The sequence below is a fragment of the Cherax quadricarinatus genome, chromosome 39 (genome assembly GCF_038502225.1).
Source record: "Cherax quadricarinatus isolate ZL_2023a chromosome 39, ASM3850222v1, whole genome shotgun sequence".
Lineage (NCBI taxonomy): Eukaryota > Metazoa > Arthropoda > Malacostraca > Decapoda > Parastacidae > Cherax > Cherax quadricarinatus.
In genome coordinates, this window is record NC_091330.1 from 986,458 (window position 1) to 1,008,471 (window position 22,014).

Consider the following 22,014-nt stretch of genomic DNA (forward strand, 5'->3'; position numbering starts at 1 on the left):
AGCGTCATATTGAAGCATAATAAACTCGCCTCCCTCTCGCTTTCTACCTGTCTTCCATACACCAACAAGAGTCAGTAAAGGTAAGTGTGATGTTAAATGTTCATTTATCCATTTTATTAGTGCTTTATATTTATTTGTCATTGTTTTCTGCATGTATATCTATATTTATCTTTAAAAAAAATATTTTTTGTTAATACTTTTGGGTGTCAGAAACGAATTAATTGGATTTCCATTAGTATTACATTTCAAAGTTTCACAATCAATATGACTGTAGCCTTGTGTGGCAAGTAAGACAGAACTTGTCGAGAACATGATTTATTTATTTTTCTGTTATCTTGTTTTTCTTCGTGTATCTTAGTTGTATGTTATTCATTCATACAGTTGATTTTGTCTTGTATATTTTTGAATACTTTTAATTAAATTTCTGTGTTAGCTTACATCTTATCCAAAATAATGAGTCTTGTACAGGCTATGTTAAAATGTTATTTATATTATAACCATACTCCTGTATCCAGGGGCATAGCCAGCCAACTTGGGCCCAGGGACTAGTTACATTTTTTGGTCTTTTTTCATCCCTCCTTCCCTCTTTCTCTCCCCAGTACTGAAAATTAAAAAGGTGTAGTGTTGATGGACTAATAAAAAGACACCATTTTCCTCACAATTTAATTTTTTATTGAAGCAAAAATAAAATTCAAGAATTTTTAATTTAGGTGCAATAGTTTTATATACCCAAAATGCTTTGCTTAACAAAGGACTTTCCTTATACTATGCAAAATGGTGTAATCCCAGTTCTGAATCAACAAGATGTAATTTTTGGGATTAAAATTTGACTTTCCTAGTGCTCTACAAATATTATAATTTATTGTTTTATTCTAATACGAGGATCACAGTGCCGTGTTGAGGATGGCAGGAGGCACCATAGAAGGCCGCCGAGTGTGGCGATCATCAGTGTTGATGGCTGTGGTGCTGCTAGTGTGGGCAATAACTAATCTCACAAAGCTTATAGGTCAGTAATCACTGGATTACATTTCCATAAACAGACACTGTAGAGACTGAATATTATTAGGGTTTAGGATACTGGCAGTTTGGAGGGATGTCTAAACTGTCATATCTGAGCACCTTTGCAAAGACAGTGGTTATGTATGAGTGGTGGTGAAAGTGTTGAATGATGAAAGTTTTTTCTTTCTCTTTGGGCCACCCTGCCTCGGTGGGATACGGCCGGTTTGTTGAAAAAAAAAATACTGTATATACATACTGCACAGTAGTTAGGAATTGAGGCCCAAAAGATCCAAGGGTATTTCTCATTCAGTGTTCTAAATTCCATTGTATTGAGAGGCATTGTTGTAGAGGGCATAATAGGAATGTTTGTGTGCCAGGATAAATGATATCAGGGCCTCCAGTGTAATTGTGCTTTGAAGGAGATTGTTTTCATAGACAGTACTATACATAACAAAATGAGCAGTAATGGCAGTTTGCTAGATTATATATATTGGTAGATAAAATATTGATGGGTAAACTTCTGTAAGTTTATATTGGATCGTTTAAAGTTACATTTAAATTTTTTTTTTTTTCATTAACACACTGGCCGATTCCTGCCAAGGCAGGGTGGCCTGAAAAAGAAAAACTTTCACCATCATTCACTCCATCACTGTCTTTCCAGAAGGGTGCTTTACACTACAGTTTTCAAACTGCAACATTAACACCCCTCCTTCAGAGTGCAGGCACTGTACTTCTCATCTCCAGGACTCAAGTCCGGCCTGCCAGTTTCCCTGAATCCCTTCATAAATGTTACTTTGCTCACACTCCAACAGCACGTCAAGTATTAAAAACCATTTGTCTCCATTCACTCCTGTCAAACACGCTCATGCATGCCCGCTGGAAGTCCAAGCCCCTCGCACACAAAACCTCCTTTACCCCCTCCCTCCAACCTTTCCTAGGCTGACCCCTACCCCGCCTTCCTTCCACTACAGACTGATACACTGTTGAAGTCATTCTGTTTCGCTCCATTCTCTTTACATGTTTGAACCACCTCAACAACCCTTCCTCAGCCCTCTGGACAACAGTTTTGGCAATCCCGCACCTCCTTCTAACTTCCAAACTACGAATTCTCTGCATTATGTTCACACCACACATTGCCCTCAGACATGACATCTCCACTGCCTCCAGCCTTCTCGCTGCAACATTAATCGCCCATGCTTCACACCCATACAGGAGCGTTGGTAAAACTATACTCTCATACATTCCCCTCTTTGCTTTCAAGGGCAAAGTTCTTTGTCTCCACAGACTCCTAAGTGCACCGTTCACCCTTTTCCCCTCATCAATTCTATGATTCACCTCATCTTTCATAGACTCATCCGCTGACACATCCACTCCCAAATATCTGAATACATTCACCTCCTCCATACTCTCTCCCTCCAATCTGATGTCCAATCTTTCATCACCTAATCTTTTTGTTATCCTCATAACCTTACTCTTTCCTGTATTCACTTTCAGTTTTCTTCTTTTACACAACCTACCAAATTCATCCACCAACCTCTGCAACTTCTCTTCAGAATCACCCAAGAGCACAGTGTCATCAGCAAAGAGCAATTATCAAATGGTATATTTGATAATCACTCTGTCAGACACTGCAACACAATGGCATCTTGGTACAGAAGAGAAAACACCTTGATCAACTTTTTCGAGTGAGAATTGTTTGATCTGAGAGGGACATGACCTCCCAGTGGCTACATTCTCACTACTATTACTCTGCACCTCTCCTTCCGACAGTATTTAAGTCTCAACACTGTCACTTGATGTGCAAGAATGGTATATAATACCAACAAGATGAAATTAAGACACATGTGCAACATCTGGGTATCTTTATTGTAGACGTTTCACCATCCTGTGGCTTTATCAATACAAATTCTAGGACATAGCTTGAAGACAGTAGGACTATATACAGAAGATGAGGTAATCAGTCCCTCAACCTAGGAGTAGGTGCGAAGAGCACCATAGTCGTGGAGATTCTGAAGCAGAAGCAAGGAGCCTGGCGCTTATATAGTAACGCCAGGTGTAGCAGACGAGGGCATAGTCACTGGTAGGCGGGATTCCCCAGTGGAAGTAGGTCCTTCCCAAAGAGATGGGTTAGTTGTAGTAGTAGTTGTCGTAGTCGTGAAGGTTATGTACATGTCCTCAGAATCAAGATTCCATGATGTTGCAGTGTCTGACAAGTTGTGCAAGAATGGTATATAATACAGACAAGATGAAATTAAGACACATATGCAACATCTGGGTATCTTTATTGTAGACATTTCGCCATCCAGTGGCTTTATCAATACAAATTCTTTGGGAAGGACCTACTTCCACTGGGGAATCCCGCCTACCAGTGACTATTTAGTAATATATACAGGAGAAGGGGTTACTAGCCCCTTGCTCCTGGCATTTTAGTCCCATGGAGATAAGAGGAAATAAACAAGAATAAGAACTAGAAAGAAAATAGAAGAAAACCCATAGGGGTGTGTATATATGTGCTTGTACATGTATGTGTAGTGTGACCTAAGTGTCAGTAGAAATAGCAAGACGTACCTGAAATCTTGCATGTTCATGAGACAGAAAAAAGGACACCAGCAATCCTACCATCTTGTAAAACAATTACAGGCTTTTGTTTTACACTCACTTAGCAGGACGGTAGTACCTCCCTGGGCGGTTGCTGTCTACCAACCTACTACCTAGGTTATTAGGTCTTGTTCTTGTTTATTTCCTCTTATCTCCATGGGGAAGTGGAGGAGAATTCTTCCTCCATAAGTCATTTGTGTCGTAAGAGGCGACTGAAATGCTGGGAGCAAGGGGCTAGTAACTCCTTCTCCTGTATACATTACTAAAGTCAAAAAGAGAAACTTTTGTTTCTCTTTTTTTGGGCCACCCTGCTTCGGTGGGATACGGCTGTTTTGTTGAAAGAAGATGAAGTTAATGCAGTCTGTTAGTATGTACATTATACAGTTTATTCATTGCAGAATTACAGCCTCTCCTCACTTAACAATGAAATTCCGTTCTTAAGACCATCTCGTTAAACAAATTCGTCGCTAAGTGAGGAGCATACTATAATGGTAGTGACTTTGTGTCAACCATGTTTGATATTGTTTTAATGTCACCTTTGCACCTTTTATAACATTTCTGGTATATTTTTAAATGTTTATACAGTAGTGTGCTGTATATTGAAATAAACAGAATAGAGGAAATCAGCTCTAATATACATTATTTAGTTATGAATACTGGTCAGAGAGCCCATCGTAAGTCTGAGGTGTCGGTAAATAAGTACGTCGCTAAGTGGGGAGAGGCTGTAATGTACTTCTGACAACCATCATGGTGCTGCCATATCTATTTCATCATTTGTTGTAGATTTTCATTCTTGGTGTGATGTAAGGTATCAAGACTTGATTCTTCAGATACATACCCTTGCCCTTTACATTCAGCATTGCCTGTGTTGTATCTTTACATTTTACTGGATCTCTAGCTATATGGATGTGCAGAGAAACCAATTTGCAGACTTCTCATGCTTTGAAGTTCGTGACCCTTGTCAGAAGGCAGTTACTCTTCCCAACTTTATCATTGTTCTGACTGGACTAAGAAGATTGCTGGCAGTGATGCTGGTCTGTGTTGGTGATCAGTAGGTGGCTTTTAATGAAACTGTAGTTGGACCTCTGGGTATGATCTCTTCATTGTTTTCTCTGAGAAGCAGTGCTCTTGTGGCTGCACATTGGTCATACCAGGTTCACCCATGATCATCTCATGGAGATGTGACCTATGCCTTTATGAGAATTCTTTTGTCACTTACAGTTCATCATGTCATGATGATTGAGCCCCATGTGTTGAGTACTTTACATGTATATAGCAACCAGTAAATAAACCATACCACGGGTGGGATTGGACCTGCGGTCAGAGAGTCTCAAAACTCGTGGTATGGTTTGTTTGCATCGTGTCATTACGATTTTGTGAGTCATGTCAACCAGTAAATAAGTTTGTTTTAATTATTCTTTGTGTACATAACATTAAACTACATGTATGTTATGGGCAAATATAGAAACCCTTCGTAGATTTAACCTAGGATAACTCAATAATCAAACTGATTTTTTTTCATTGGGGTTCCTGAGCTGATTCAGGAATGATTCAGCGATACACCCTAACTAGACGAAGAATGCTACAGTCATGTAAAAATTTTGTAGGTCTATTTTCCTAATTTCATTAAAATTCTATTACAGGTCAGCAACACCCATGGCAGCATTACTTGTATCTAATGACACCAGTAGGGCTGTGGGTGTTAGTTCACCAAAGGTGTGCCCCACTGCGTGTTGCTTGGCTCCTCGTCTCCTCGTTCAACATGGTGTGGGAAGTAGCTATTCGCATACTCTTCATATTCATTGGGATTGAGATTCTGGTAGGTGTAATGTCTGATGTACAGTATTTAGTTTTGCTATTCTTCTGCATCATTTACTAAACATAAGGAAATTTTAAAGTTCAATTGTTTCTGTGTTCATGGGTGTAATGCAAATGATAAGAAAGAATTTATTGTTAACATTAATTAAATCAAGTGTATCCAAAAGAAGCAGAGCTAAAGGAGGAGTGATGGTACATTGATAATATTAAATGATCAACTGTAGAAATAAAGAAGGGGGTGTAAGTGTTTAAATTTAAGAATTATATGGATGAAAATGAAGTTGGGATGTGAGAAGTGGGTTATATTGGTTTATACATCTGAAGATGAGAGGAATGTAGAGGAGAGAGATTTTTGAAGGTGTAAAGTGAATGTGTATAGAGTTTTGACCTAAGTAGAAGAAAAAATATTGTGGGAAACCTAAATACTAAAGTGGGAGAGGCTGTTGTAGAGGGCATAGTAGGTAAGTTTAGAGTACCATGGATAAATGCCATTGGGTGCCTGTAACTGAATAATTTTTTGTTTTTAACACGTCGGCTGTTTCCCACCGAGGCAGGGTGACCCAGAAAGAAAGAAAAAAGAAAGCTTCCATCATTCAACACTTTCATCATCACTCATACATAAGCACTGTCTTTGCAGAGGTGCTCAGATACGACAGCTTAGATGTCCCTCCAAACTGCCAATATCCCAAACCCCTCCTTTGAAGTGCAGGAATTGTACTTTCCACCTCTAGGATTTGAGTCTGGCTAACTGGTTTCCCTGAATCCCTTCACAAAATATTACCCTGCTCACAATCCAACATCTCATCAGGTCCCAAAAACCATTCATATCCAATCATTCCTATCTAACATGCTCACGCATGCCTGCTGCATGTCTAAGCCCCTTGCACACAAAACTTCTTTTACCTCCTCCCTCCATCCTTTCTTAAGATGACCCCTACCCCTCCTCCCCTCCACTATGGATTTATACACCCTCCAATTCATCCTATTTTGCTCCATCCTCTCTAAATGACCAAACTACCTCAACAGCCCCTCTTCAGCCCTCTGAATAATACTTTTAGTAACTCTACCCCTCATAATTTCCACACTGCGAATTCTACATTTACACCACACATTGACCTTAGACACATCTCCACTGCCTTTAATCTCCTTGCTGCAGCATTTACAACTCATACTTCACACCCGTTGGCTTAAGCTGGTAGGAGAATTGGACCTACCTCGTATGGGCCAGTAGGTCTGCTGCAGTGTTCCTTCTTTCTTATATTCTTAAGAGTTTTGGTACCACTTTTCTCTCATACATTCCCTTTGCCTCCATGGATAACATTCTTTGTCTCCACAGATATCTCAGTGTTCCACCTACCCTTTTTTCTTCATCAGTTCTATGGTTTACCTCGTCCTTCATAAACCCATCCACTGACAAGTCTGCTTCCAAATATCTGAACACATTCACTTCTTCCATGCTCCCTCCCTCCAAAGCGACATCCAATTCTTCTTTACGTAACTTGTTTGATTTCCTCATCACTTTACTTTTATCTGTGTTCACTTTCAATTTGCTTCCTTTACACACCCTCCCAAATTAAATTATTTATCCAATAATACACTTGGTCAGTGAAAAAGGGATCTGATATTAAGATAACTGGGGAAGATGCAAGATAATTATTTTTTTTTCAACGAACTAGCCATATCCCATCGAGGCAGGGTGACCTAAAAAGAAAAAGAAAAGTTTCTCTTTTTAAATTTAGTGATGTATATAGGAGAAGGGTTACTAGCCCCTTGCTCCCAGCATTTTAGTCACCTCTTATGTCGTGCATGGCTTACGGAGGAATAATTCTGTTCAACTTCCCCATGGAGGCAAGATAATTGAGATAGGGAAATACAGTTAGCTAACAAAACAGAATATTCACTTCCAGTATAGAGTCTTTAATAGATCACTTGTAGAAGGCCAGCCAGACTACCACCACCAGGTTTCAGGACTTCATACAAAGCCTCACCTCAGTCCTCAACAGTGTCTGGCCACCCAGAGCCTCTAGATTGTCCCTGACCAAAGATCTTAGCTACTTTCCCTGAGGTTATAAAGGCCTCCAGACCCCCCATAACTTCTGGCTAGAGGTCAGTTTCCATTGGAAAATTCACTTTGTGGTCTCCATAGAGTTTAGAGTCCCTTGACAGAGCAAGGGTATGAAGATTAGCAGGCAAGATAGAAACTGGAGACTCAATATCACTTTCTCACACAAAAAAAAAAAAGATATTGGAGAAGCAGTCTCAAGTTATCACACCTTCAGCAAATGTTAGATTGGGTATTATGACAACAAGTGGCTTTTAGAGTTTGACATGTTGGAGTGTGAACAAAGTAACATTTATGAAGGGATTCGGGGAAATCAGTTAGCCAGACTTGAATTTTGGAGGTGAAAAGTGCAGTACCTGCAATCTGAGAGAGGGGGAGGGGATTTTTACTGTTCGGATGGTTGGAATTTTGCTCTTTGGGGGGTCATCTGAATTGCAATGCCCAAACACTAATGGCTCTACAGCTATTGAATGAATGATGGGGAATGTTTTATTTTTTGGGTCATTGTATTCTAGGAGGAGATGGCCAGTGTTATAAAAATAAAAGTATTTGTTTTTCAAAAGTAATGAACATGTTACCATTTTGCTTTACTTAGAAAACATTGTAAATGTGTGCACAGTTTTTATTTTTTTTTAGCAATAGTATACTTTAGTGATCCTTCTCAAATTGCAGGTGATGGCATTCTTCATCCGGCCAATGCTGTCCCTTGGGTTATTGTGCATTGGGCTGTGGCCAGTCATTATGTACTCGATGCAGGGAGCAGTGGAGCACTCCATGAGGCTAGTTTGGATTGGCGCCTGCATTCTTCTGGCATCATTTACATACATGCCTGTCGTGGGCAAGGAGCCATATTACCCAATGGTGTATGTTCAGTATTTACCCGTGTCAAGGATCCTTTATGGGTTTTCTATTACCCTTAGTTATTAGGTAAAACAAGAAAATTAATTTTTATTAATGTGTATTACAAGAAAAGGCACATTGCATAACCAGCTTTATTTGTTGTCTCAATATAAGCTTGTTAAGCAACATGTCTCTTCTTCACTATTGTCAGCTGTTTACCATTTACATTAAAGATGTTTTGCACTTTTGGTGGAGCTTGTCCATCTGACTTCATTCAGAATAGTGGTGCAGTGCATTAAAAGGTGTATATTAACTCCCTTATAAATACTACCATAATACAAGCACTCCCTATCTTGTGGTCTGAAAAGGCCATCTTCTCCAGTTGGCCAAACTCCTGTCAGAGGGGGAGGAGGGGTCGTGGGAAGGATCATGATGACTTACTTGTTAGCCATATTTGTAACTTGCAACTCTACCCTTGACCTAATGGTTCAGGAACTGTAACCTCTTTTGATGTCACCTTTCACTGCTGTTGCCTGCCATGGCCTCTCATATCCGGCAGCTACTGACCACCCAAGATTATGGGCTGTTTGACAGTGGTGTCACCTGCCACAGTCTTGGGTTCATAGTACACAGGCAAGTAACAGAAACACAGCCCAGGAGGAACCTTGGGGCCTGGAGATGTAGCTAGGCCCTGCCAGCCATCACCTCCCAAGGCTGACATATACCGACCACCCTGGATTATGAATTGTTTACAGATCGTAGGGGTTAGTTCTCTGTTCACCTGCCAGCACTGTCCCTGGACAACACATACATAGAGGTGCTTCATATGGATGGGTTAGACTACCTCTTTGTGACTGGCTCTTGGCCTGTTGTTGTTGCCATGAACTTTTGCACACATCCCATGACCAACAGTTTGTGATCTTGCACTTATAGCATCTCTGTTTATCTTCCCTCAACAACATTCTAGTGATGGCCTGTAATTGTTTTACATGATGGTAGGATTACTGGTGTCTTTTATCTGTCTCATCACCATGAAAGATTTCAGGTACATCTTGCTACTTCTACTTACACTTAGGTCACACTACACATGCATGTACAAGCATATATATACACAGCCCTCTGGATTTTCTTCTATTTTCTTATTAGTTCCTGTTCTTGTTTATTTCCTCTTATCTCCATGGGGAAGTGGAATAGAATTCTTCCTCCGTAAGCCTTGCTTGTCATAAGAGGTGACTAAAATGCCGGGAGCAAGGGGCTAGTAACCCCTTTCCCTGTATACATTACTAAAATTAAAAAGAGAAACTTTTGTTTTTTCTTTTTGGGCCACCCTGCCTCAGTGAGATATGGCCAGTTTGTTGAAAGAAGAATTATTTATATAGGCTGGCAGAGAAATGTAGAGCAGATTGTTTGCCTTGGTGGGAGACGGCCGACTTGTTGGAAAAAAAAAAACTAGTAAATTAAGAAGATGAAACAGTTGTAGTAGAAAGAACATTGGTGTTATACACAGTTTTCAACTAAATAGGATTTTATCTAATCTATAGACTTTACAAAACCCTGTTAAGGGTGAAATATATAATATAAAGACTCTTTTTGCTACACATATTTCACCATCGAAAATGTTTATCCTGCCACTGGTAGCAATATACATACTAACATTATCTCCATCTTTCAGGGAAATTGCTGGGTTAACTGCATTTACCTTAGGAGGCATTGTTATATACTGGTGAGTACCTTACTGTGTCATATTCATACTAGTAAGTAGAGTACATTTATTGTATCATATGCTGGTGAGTACCCTTTGTGTCATGTACTAGTAAGCACACTTACTATGTTATATACTGCTGAGTACATTTATGATGCCCCTCTGTATTTAGGTTTAGAGCTTAGTGCTGTAAAAAAGCTAAGTCTGGTATGATATATATGTTTCTATGTAAAGAACCTGTGAGCACTTGATAAGGATCACTTTTTTGTCAAACAAATAAATACTTATTACACTGTGGATTTTAGTTCTTGTATAACTATGAACCAGTGTATTTATAACTAAATGTTTTGTAATGTTTGTTTCTTTTTTCTATACAACAAAGTATCGACATGGGACACACGAAACTAAAACGTAGGACAAAGAAATCCAGGTAGCTTTACCTTAGTGCAAGCTTCCAAACATCTGCCATGCATTGTGGCATTTACACCACACCAGTTTCTTTTTTTTTAGTGCACTTCTTAGAGCATATGAAAAGCACTCACCCCTTGAAACTGATATTAACACTTGGTTTTTGGAATGATACGAAATGCCATGAATATAGTATAACTATTGCATGCTATTTAAAATACTCTTCTCACCACATTCAAATTTTTCATAGCTATTTTTTTCCTAGAGTGCCTTATTAAAAAAGTTAGAGTGCATTATTGTGTTGCATTTGGTCATGCATTACATTAAAAAGATCAATTTATAGACATTTTGTTTGTGTGTGGGCTACAGAGTAGTTTTAGCACTTGGAAACAATGAGAAGACAGGAAGAGCTGTAGGAATAACCCAGTAAAAATGAAGGGTGCAGTAGGCATAATAAGAGAATGTTTTCAACATCCACTGCCTAAGACTTCAATCTACTATCAGCAATTATATGAAATATTGCTGAAATAAAGATAAAAAATTTTCAGAGGAAATAGTCTACTACCTGCTATAAATGCCTGATCATCTAAGTTGTGATGTAAGCCTGCAGTCTGCTTGCAGCAATTGCTAAATCATTTGACATGGAAATCTGCCCTTGGGCCAGGCTCTGATGGTTGAACCTTGAAAATGGCTCATGGATATGTCACAGATAAACAGTTCATTCAGTGATTTGAAGTGTGCATATGGAAAACCGGAATAAATATCTAACAGAGGCAGGACTCTTTGCACTGGATTAAATTGGACAAGTTTAGATTTAGAAAGGATATAGGAAAGCACTGATTTGAAAGTAAAATTGTGGATGAATGGAGCAAACTCCCATGTAGTGTCATTGAAGCAAGAATTTTGGGTAGCTTTAAAAATGAGTTGCACAAATACATATGTGCATATGAGTTGACCTGCCTAGTATAGGCCAGTAGGCCTACTGCAGTACTCCTCCATTTTTAAGTTCTTATGAAACCTTGAGTCATATTCATATGTACCCATTACAGTTGATAACAGGTTAACACATTAGTTATGTTCCTGAAATTGGTGTGTAATCAAGAATCATGTAAAATGAACTGAAGAACATTTGTGGAACTCAGGATTATGTTCCTTAGACCAAAAATGTAACCCAATTTGTTTTTTTTAGTTAAGTTTTAATGAAACAATGATGATAATGTGATTGCAGGCTCATGTAGTGATGTGTATCAGTCAAAGATTCTGCATCGACATCTCTGCTAGTAGATGGAGGTGCCTTATTATTTGGTTGTTCCACTTGTTGCAGCTGTATGGGGGGCTATAAAGGAGGGGTTACAGTGGTGGGGGTGTAAGGGTTGAGGTGTAGATGAGAGGGGTCAGGCAAGAAGGGTTAGAGCTGTTGGGGTGGGGAGATTGGTGTTGGTGTGGGGATTGGGTGATTGCTGGTGTGAGAGGTGGACACCAAACAATGGAGAGGTGAGGGAGGAACTGGAGGTTGGTGTTGGGAAGTGGAGGATGCTGGGCAGTGAAGTGGTGTGGCAGAGTGGAGGCTGAAGCAACAAGGCAGTGTGATAGTGTGGGTGGCAGTGTTGTTAGCTCGGTGTGGATGACTGAGCAGGTGAGTGTGCAGTTCATGGTGTGGTGTGGGTGATAGGTGGATGAGTGTGCAGTTGGCAGTGTGGGTGGTAAGGAGGATGGTGGATGACTACATGACTAGGTGTGTTGGCTGCATGTTAGGGTGTAAGATCTATGAAAGCATAGATAAGGTGCGGGCATGGGGCTGTGTTGGTGTGGGCTATGTGTGCTTGAAGCTATGGGGAAATTTTGTGGGTGAAATGTGTGGTTGCCTCGGTGGCCTGGTGTTGATGATGGGTATCTGCATGAGTGAGTGTGCAGTTGGTGGTGTGGGTAGTAATGAAGATGACCAAGTTTGTGTGAATGGCATGTTAAGGTGGAAGGTTGAGCAAGGTGTGGACATGAGGTCAAGGGAAAATGGTGCAAGTGAGGGCATAGAGCTGGGCAAGTTGTGATCTTGAGGTAGTGGGAAAACGTGATCTGGGGAGAATAGTGTAGGTGTATGGCATGGGGGAAATTGTATGGCCGGGTTGTGTGAGTGGAGATTGTTGGTTGGGATGGAGTGAGTGAAGGTGTGTGGTTCTGGGGGAGTTGTGCAAATTGAAGGTTGCTTGGTGCGTGGCAGGGAATAAGTGAAAGTCAGCAGTATGGCAGAGGCATATGAACTGAGCACTGAGTCGAGGGAAATTGTGTACTTACCTGTACACTCACCATGAGACAGTGGGGAAAGAACCCAGCACATGGACATATTTTTTCCTACATCTACTCTGCAGTTTAAACTGTTTAATACTACCTGTTTACTGAAGATGCTACAATATTTCAACTGTGTTAAGGCATGTTCACCGAGGGTCTACTGTAATATGTAATTGGAATTGAGAATTCTTTTGTTTATGATCAAAATTCATTAATTTTAATTAATATTCAGTTATTTAATACTACAACAGTATAAAGCATCACTTAAAATAGTCTTTGACCTTAGAAAAAATAGAAAATGTGATACAAAGGTCAAGAGTGCTTAAGTATATCATCTATTTTTATTGATACTTTGTCATACCTTCTTCAGTTGGTGTTAACTTGAGAATTATCTAGTCATCGATTTCACTAAAATGTTCAATAAAACAAGAAAATGGGCATGTTGAGTACAGTAGGTTCTCAGCTTAAAGGCACATTGTGACTAGTTTGATCTTCAGTCCACACCAGTAAGTTTTTCCATGTCAGCAATAAGGCCATCACGTTTTCTTATAATTTAGTGTTCACTGGTGTAGCACTTTTAATTTCCTTCAACACTTTTTCTTACACAGATAACCCGCACATAGAAGAGAGGAGCTTATGACGACGTTTCAGTCCGACTTGGACCATTTACAAAGTCACACAGTGTGACTTTGTAAATGGCCCAAGTCGGACCGAAACGTCGTCGTAAGCTCCTCTCTTCTATGTGCGGGTTATTTGTGTATCGTTCCAGTCACGGTATTGTGTCTTTTTTTCTTACTTTCTCTTAGGGTTTATTGTAATACAGTACAGTTTTAGGTGGTGTAAGGGCTATGAACACCCTTAATAACCCACTTGTAATTGATAGGCTTTAAATCTAATAACCAGTCATATGTAAATACTGTCTGATGTTAATAGACCATTTATGGAAACCTGTGCATGTACCACAGTATGAGCTAGACAATAAGAGATTGTAATTTTGTCTCCTAGATATATTATAGTTAATCACATTATATTGTCTTGAGTATGGGTTTTGTTTTGCATGCATGTTTCAGTTTGTGTTTCCATTACAGCATATTAGTCACTTATTTCAGAAATTATATTTATTAACAGACTGGAACACTGACTGGCTAGGCATGCTACCTTCTTGAGAATCAGTGCAGATGCTTTAAAGGTATCAGAAGGCACTTACAAAAACTGAGTATGTTTCTTTGTACACTATACTATAAAATTAAGCTGCCACTTTTTATCCTATGTTTCACAAGTGTTATACTGTATTTGCACTTATACATGCTTTAAGGTAGTCTTAGATTGACAACTGAAAGTTATGTAACTTTTATTATTATTATTATTTTTACAAAGTGCTAAACTTGGGTCATGGTGAAAAAAGAAAAACATACACACTTGCAGAAAAAAAGCCGAGTTGAGATATCGTTTAGCTCTGTGTAGCTCATCATCAGGTCATATTAGGGAGGTAAGGTTCGTCAGGAAACAGGACAAATGTGTCCTGATGTGGGTCTTAGTCAGATGATGACGTGCCTTTGGAGCTTTGGTCATCTGACCGAGGCCTTCCGCTGGCTTACCAGTCCACCCCTTTAAAAATTATGGTCATTTAGAACCATGTAAGTTGGGGTGTCACTCAGGTCATATGTGGGTCACTCAACACAAGGAATAGTAGAGGCTCAATCCTCTTTCTGCTAAGTACAAGACAGATGTGCTACTGGCTACATGTACTTGTCTAAGTGCCCTCTACATACACAACATCTGGAAATTATTTTTTACTGTATTTTTAAGTTAAGTGCTGTATTGGAATTTAAAGTCAAGATTCCTTACTAATAAGACAGTAATACATATATGTACATATATAACTAAGATTTCTTTCTTTCTTTCTTTCAACAACCCGGCCGTATCCCACCGAGGCAGGGTGGCCCAAAAAGAAAAACAGAAGTTTCTCTTTTCAAATTTAGTAATTCATGCAGGAGAAGGGGTTACTAGCCCTTTGCTCCCGGCATTTTAGTCGCCTCTTACAACACGCATGGCTTACGGAGGACGAATTGTGTTCCACTTCCCCATGGAGATAAGAGGAAATAAACAAGAAAAAGAACTAGAAAGAAAATAGCAGAAAACCCAGAGGGGAGACGGCCGACTTGTTGAAAAAAAAAAAAAAACATGTATGAGTAGTGTGACCTAAGTGTAAGTAGAAGTAGCAAGACGTACCTGAAATCTTGCATGTTTATGAGACAGAAAAAAGGACACCAGCAATCCTACCATCATGTAAAAAAATTACAGGCTTTCGTTTTACACTCACTTGGCAGGACGGTAGTACATCCCTGGGTGGTTGCTGTCTACCAACCTACTACCTAGGATAACTTAAGATTTACTTTAGTTTATTTGGAGTTATCATGTTTTGTAATGTGGATGGAGTATAGCAAATACGTTTAATGGATACACATGTAGCAGAGCGAGCCATTATATTAGCCAATGTGTCACCTTTGCTAGTTTTATTGAGTCTACATAGCCTGGATAAAAATCTTACTGTGTGTTTTTCCATAAATAGTTTGTGGTGTACTCACTATTCGTTATGCTGATCATTTAGTCATTGCAGGGACTGTGGTCCTGTAACTGCACTTTCCTACTTTATTGTGATATACCCTATGTCATAAAAAAAAAGTACTAATAAAATTATTTGCAAAATGCATAAGAATGTGTTAGCTAAAAATTCAGTTATGCTGAATCAATTGATTATGTATTTAGAAAGACTGTGTGTCTGTTATTTTGAGTTTGTTTTAAAAAAGATGATTTTGAATGTTGGGGTAGAGGATGCTCCAAGATACTCATTTTACCCACAGCAAAACTATAGTAGGAAATATAATAGGTGTCCCCTTCAAGGGTGGGTGCCTTAATGCTTGTGAAGGGCTCTTCATCCAAGGAAATGAACCTACCCTCCCCATAACCCCTTTCACTGTCCATACCCCTGAAATTAATGTTGCTGCTTTGTGTTCATTGTGTTCATCCCCAGAACTAGTGTTAGAAACTTAGTTCACTCAATACCATTGAAATCTTGCTTACTGTAATGAAAAATTTGCATGCTTAATAAATTTATTAATATTTGGCAAATAAATACTGCTTTAGCAGTAATACATAGTTCAGGTATGGGTATCCTACCAATACAGTAACATAGTGCAGTTTGGAAATACTGTATAGCTATTCTAATTATAAATACTGTACTGTATAGTTATTCTAATTGTAGCCTTTACCAGAAGGGAGGTGCCTTATTGCCTGTGAAAAGCTTTTGATCCAAAGAATTGAAGTATTCTCCCTTTGGATCGAATCTGATTGCCTCCCATTTCTTAGGCAGTATATGGACTCTGAGTCTAGCACTCCTCATAAATGTAATTATAAATATTCTAACATAAGGCATTAACATGCATCAGGTGTGGTGGTGATGGGGGTCTACCACGGCACATCCCATCCGTAGTGTATGTTCAGGGCATGATGGTGGTGGCTTCAGTCTACCTGGTTCACTCCACTGCTTACAGCATCACACAAAAGGAAGGATTGCCATACATCAATCAGCTGTCAGCATGGACCTTACTAGGTAAGAAAACAATATTCTGACTCTCATTTTCCTTTTAAGCTGTTGGACTGTATTTATGTAAGGTGTATAGTTTAAGATTTTGTATATCCTAGCATTAATGTTTTGTTATTGATATTTTAGTTGTAGATTTATTTTACTGATGCTCATTGCCATTATTTATTTAATCATCATTAAACTTTGGTTTTCATGTGCTTTTAGCTTCCTTTAAAAGGCTTCTTTTTATATTATTATTATAATAATCAAGGGGGAAGCGCTAAACCCGGAGGATTATACAGCGCCTGGGGGGGGATGTGGAAGGCATTCAGGCTTAATTCGGGGAACTGGAGCACAGATCCAATTCCCTAAATCAAGAGCCCCTCACCAACATCAAGGAACCTTCCTTGAGGGGATATTTTTTTTTTTTTTTTTTTTATATATATATTTATGACAATAGTGCTTTAAACAATATACAGCTCAGTATGATTTTGGGGTCAGTGCATCTCAAGTTATTATATGTTATTGTAATAGTACATTTTAGTGAATAAAAGGTATTTCATTGTGGTTTATTTAGATGAACTACCACAATAAGTACAGTGTATCAGTTTTATCTCTAAAACACCAGATTTTTATCTTCTGCTTTTTAACTCGGAGACTTTTTTTCTTCCTTATGGAGTTCTCAAGCCACTGAGTGTAACAATATTTTTTGCATGAGGGACAACCCTGAGGAAGTGGCAGTTCTTGTGGCTCAATGAGCCAATCCCAGAAAGATGGTTTTCACACTTCAAAATGTGGTACTGTTTTCTGGAAATTGGATCTGATGAGCCACTATCAGAACACTGGTTTTCCATCTTTCTTGTTGAAATGTTTCGCCTACACAGTAGGCTTCTTCAGTCAAATACAGAGGCAGTAGGTGTTGTAGCGAAGTAAAGATGATATAATCAGTCTATCAACCTTGGAGAAATAGTATTTATTTGTGGTGGTCAGTCCCTCAGCCTGGAGAAGAGTTCAGTTCCATGAAAGAGTTAAATAGGGTGGGATTTTGAAGTGAACAGAGGTGTGTTAACAGCTTTTAACTTGTAATATGAGTAGTGTACAGTGTTTTTAATAGTGGGCCACATGACCAAAAATCCATTTGTGTGTGGTACATGAATTTTTATTGAAAATGACCCAGATTTTTAATGTAACTGTAGCAGAATTAAGCTTTAATAGCTCAGACTTGCATAATTCAATGGAGGATGTTACAGTTACTAAACAATTTAAGTCTAGTAGTGTAACACTTGACAAGAATCAGTTACAGAATGGTTGTGGTGAGAAGTTTAGGTCTTACCAGTCTTGTAGTTCAAACTGGCCCACAGACCACACTTTGGACACTCCTGATTTAGAGTAGTGCTAAAGCGTGGGCTTTAGTATAGATGTGAAATGTGGAGAGTTGTGCGAAGTGTGGTGTTTTGTATTTTATAGTAAAGAGAAGCTTACCAATAGAAACATTTAAAATGTTGGTTCATTTCAGTATATTGTGTGAATATACAGAGAATTAAGAAATTAGCACAAGATTGTTGATATAACAGGTATAATTCTGATAGTTCATTAAGAGTGATTAATAGCTTGATCATGTAGAATGAATGAAGCAAGATGGGTTGATATAGTAGGTGAATATGGGATGGATGGTGGGTGGAAGGTATGGAAGTAGTAGTACAGTATTCAGAGGAGGAACTTCAATACCCAGCTTTTTTTTTTTTTTATGACAGCCATCTCCCACCAAGGCAGGGTGACACAAAAAAGAAACTTTCACCATCATTCACACATAATTACTGTCTTTGTAGAGGCACCCAGATATGACATTCCAAAACAGGCAGTAACCTAAACCCCTCCTTTAAAGTGCAGGCATTGTACTTCTCACCTCCAGGACTAAAGTCTGGCTAACTAGTTTCCCTGAATCCCTTCACAAAATATTACCCTGCTCACACTCCAACAGCTTGTAAGGTTCCTTTTGGGACCTGACAAGCTGTCTCCATTCACTCCTATCTAATATGCTCATACATGCTTGCTGCATGTCCAGACCCCTTTCACACAAAACATCTTTTACCCCCTCCCTCCATCCTTCCTAGGATGACCCCCCTACCCCACCTCCCCTCAACTAGATTTATATACCCTCCAAGTCGATCTGTTTTGCTCCATCCTCTCTAAATGACCAAACCATCTCAAGAACCCCTCTTCAGCCCTCTGAACAATACTTTTAGTAACTCCACATCTCTTAATTTCAGCAGACATATGCAAGATAATTATTCCAGAGTAGATGAATCATCTATGGGATTTGAAGAGTTAGTCTAATTAGTAAATGATGCCAGCAACTCTCATAAAGAGGGGTTACAGTATATGAAGCAAGTCTTGATCCTGACACTATTTTGCTCAGTGTTGGGTTTTATCACTATTTGAGGTGCTGTTCAAGTTTTTATTATGTACAATAATTACTATAAAAGTACTCAGAACCTGGCTAAGTTTGAAACTTGCACTCTATAATTAGCAGAGGGATACTGCACACTTATGATCACATTGTCATTCTAGAAAGGGAGCTGGAGAGTGTGTGATAGTGAATGTGTTCTCTCCTTTCAATCACTGCCTTGCTGGGAAACATTCATTAACGTTAAAACAAAAACCAAATAATTTCAAATCTCCTGAGTGTTATTTTAATTGTAACTATTAGAGAATACTTTGTTGTTGGGGGACATCATTGTGGTGGTGGTTATGTAGAGAGATTTTTGACAAAATTGTCAGTGATTTACAACCTGTGATGTGAAATGAATTATGGATATAGATGGGACTGCAACTAATGGACTTAGAATACTGTAGTTTTAATCATTGTACATTTTAATTGATAATCACAATGCCAGTAAATTAATACATCATTAATCGTACACATCATTAATGTTAACATTGATAGCAAATAGTCATGATAGTTGATAACTGATAGTGATGTCAGCAAGTTTTTGTTTAAAGCACTGAAAAAAGGAAATGGTTCAAGCACTTAGTAAATCATACAGGTAAGTTCTTTGACTTTTTAGTAATTGAATACAGAAGAAGGGGTTACTATCCTATTGCTCCTGGCATTTTAACCACCTTTTATGACAAACATAGCTTGTGGGGGAAGAATTGTAATCTATATTTTCAAGAGCTAGGGCAGTGCTTGCCCTTTGGTTGGGTGGGGATGTTACAGAGTAATTTGATTGCAATGTAAGCATGCTTGTAGAAAAAACCAAACCATACCACGGGTGGGGATAGAACCCGCGATCAGTCATAAAACTCCAGACCGACGCGCTAGCCACTGGGCCAGCTGGCTACAATAAGATTCGTCCAACTAAGTATATTTATACATCATAGGAAGGTTAGCATAGGCACCACTGTGACCACAAATGCAAGTTCTTACAGACAAATTTCCCACCAGCGTGGCTGGGACTAGCTCTAACTCAAGTCCCCTTAAAGCCATCATCATGACTCACAAAATTGTAATGAAACGATTGCAAACAAACCATACCACGAGCGGGGATAGAACCCGCCTGTGGTATGGTTTATACACCATGGTATGGTTTGTTTGCAATCGTGTCATTACGATTTCATGAGTCATGATGACTGCTTTGAGGGGACTTGAGCTAGAGCTAGTCACGGCCATGCTGGCGAGAGATTTGTCTATGTAAACTTGTGGTCACAATGGTGCCTATGCTAACCTTCCTATGGTGTATAAATATACCTAGTTGGATGAATCTTATTGTAGCCAGCTGGCCCAGTGGCTACCGCATTGGTCTGGAATTTTAGACTCTCTGGTCGCGGGTTCTATCTCCACCCATGGTATGGTTCGTTTTCAATCGTGTCATTACGATTTTGTGAATCATGCTTCTGGAAAGACAAATGATGCTTTTTCTTTGGATCACCATGCTTCAGTGGGAGACGACCGTTTAGTTAAAAGAAAAAAGAAATTAATTCCATTAAATAAGTATTAACTATTGTGTGTGTTCTTATTTTTCAGCTCTTTCATTTATATTGCCTCTCTTTGGGTCAAGAAATGTTATGGGCCGCCTCCTCTCGGTGACTGCATCATTTCTCTGCCCATTCCTGCTGCTGTGCATTAGACATGAGGGATTTTTTTATATTGCCCTCAGTATTGCAATGTTCCTATGGCTGCTGTTAGAATTCTACCTTGCTGGTAACAATGTACAAGTAAGTTTTATCACCTCTGTTCGACCTTTATAGTGAACAATTTTACGATTATTGCAAATAGTGTAAACTTTAATAATTTAAATTTGTTTGATAGTGTTTATATTTTTAAACAGATTGCAATGCTCAAGTTTGCAACATGGGGCAGAGAGAGCAGCAAAGGCGGGGAGCGAGTCCTGGAGTGGTCAGATGTTCGCCGTGCATACTTTTTCGTATCCTTTTTTTCAATTTAATGTGTGGGTGGGTGGGGTTTGTGTACAGCATTTATCTGCTGTTAGAGGATTACAGCTAAATAACGTAAAGTTTCAAACATTTGTGCTGCTCTTGACTTCTTGGAGCTCAAACTTCCTACCTTCTACACTTAATCACAGTTGAACCTAGTAGTATGCAACCTCAAATTGTACATTTTTGTTTTAACATTGTCCAAGAAAATTGCCTTAAAATGAAGTAAACTGGAAAAAATTGGCATTACATCAAGGTAAATAATACACAGTGACATACAGGAAGGGGGAAAATAATAGGTACATACGTACCTTAACAGCAAACTGAAATACAATTTACATCCAGCTGAAAGTGAACATATATAAAAGTAAGGTGATAAGGGTGTCAAACGAGTTTGGTAAGAAAAAATTGGATATTTGGGAGAGAAGGAGTATTGAAGAAGTGAATGTGTTCGGATATTTGGGAGTGGACATGTCAGAGGATTTGTTTATGAAAGATGAGGTAAACCATAGAATTGATGAAGGAAAAAAGGTGGGTGGTACACTGAGGTATCTGTGGAGACAAAGAACATTATCCATGGAGGCAAAGAGAAGAATGTATGGGTGTGAATATTGCAGCGAGTTGAAGGTTGGAGGCATTGATGTCTTAGATCAAAAGTGTGGCGTAAATATTTTGCAGAGAATTCATAGTTTGGAGACTAGGAGGTACAGTTACTAAAAGTATTAACCAAAGGGCTGATGAGGTATTGTTGAGGTGGCTTGGTCATTTGAAGAGGATGGAGCAAAATAGGATGACTTGGAGGGTGTATAAATCTGTTGTGGAGGGAAGGTAGAGTAGAGGTTGTCCTAGGAAAGGATGGAGGGAGGAAGGGCAAAAGAGGTTTTGTGTGTAAGGGGCTTGGACAAAATAGTTTGTTAAAATTATCATTAATTTTATTTACTTTTAGCTAATCAGTGTTGAGCAGTTGTAATTTTTAGTTTGTCTTCTCTAAAATTTAATGCATACCTTTGGATTATTACATGTACGTATATAGCTGTTTATGTAAGATGACCAATAGCACAGATGTATCTTGGAAAATACACATTTTATTTTTACTGTCACCCATATTTCTGCCCGCAGTATTTATACTCAGAATTGTCCATACAATTTTGTATACCTGGAGAGAGTTTTGGGGGGTCAATGCCCCCGTGGCCCAGTCTGTCACCAGGCCTCGTGGTGGATCAGGGCCTGATCAATCAGGCTGTTACTGTTGGCCGTACACAACCCAACGTACAAACC

The 22,014-nt window shown here is 39.0% G+C and overlaps 1 protein-coding gene across 3 annotated transcripts in view; it reads left to right on the forward strand.

Annotated features, from left to right (window-relative positions):
* Positions 1 to 22,014, forward strand: part of PIG-N (Phosphatidylinositol glycan anchor biosynthesis class N) — a 64,007-nt gene that overhangs the window by 34,880 nt on the left and 7,113 nt on the right. For all 3 annotated transcript variants that reach the window (XM_053787413.1, XM_070092253.1, XM_053787414.2), the window contains 7 exons: positions 883 to 1,006; positions 5,241 to 5,416; positions 8,150 to 8,340; positions 9,990 to 10,040; positions 16,163 to 16,326; positions 20,327 to 20,517; positions 20,631 to 20,726. In XM_053787413.1, coding sequence (XP_053643388.1) covers positions 883 to 1,006; positions 5,241 to 5,416; positions 8,150 to 8,340; positions 9,990 to 10,040; positions 16,163 to 16,326; positions 20,327 to 20,517; positions 20,631 to 20,726 — 993 coding nt within the window. The remainder of the gene's footprint in view (positions 1 to 882; positions 1,007 to 5,240; positions 5,417 to 8,149; positions 8,341 to 9,989; positions 10,041 to 16,162; positions 16,327 to 20,326; positions 20,518 to 20,630; positions 20,727 to 22,014) is intronic.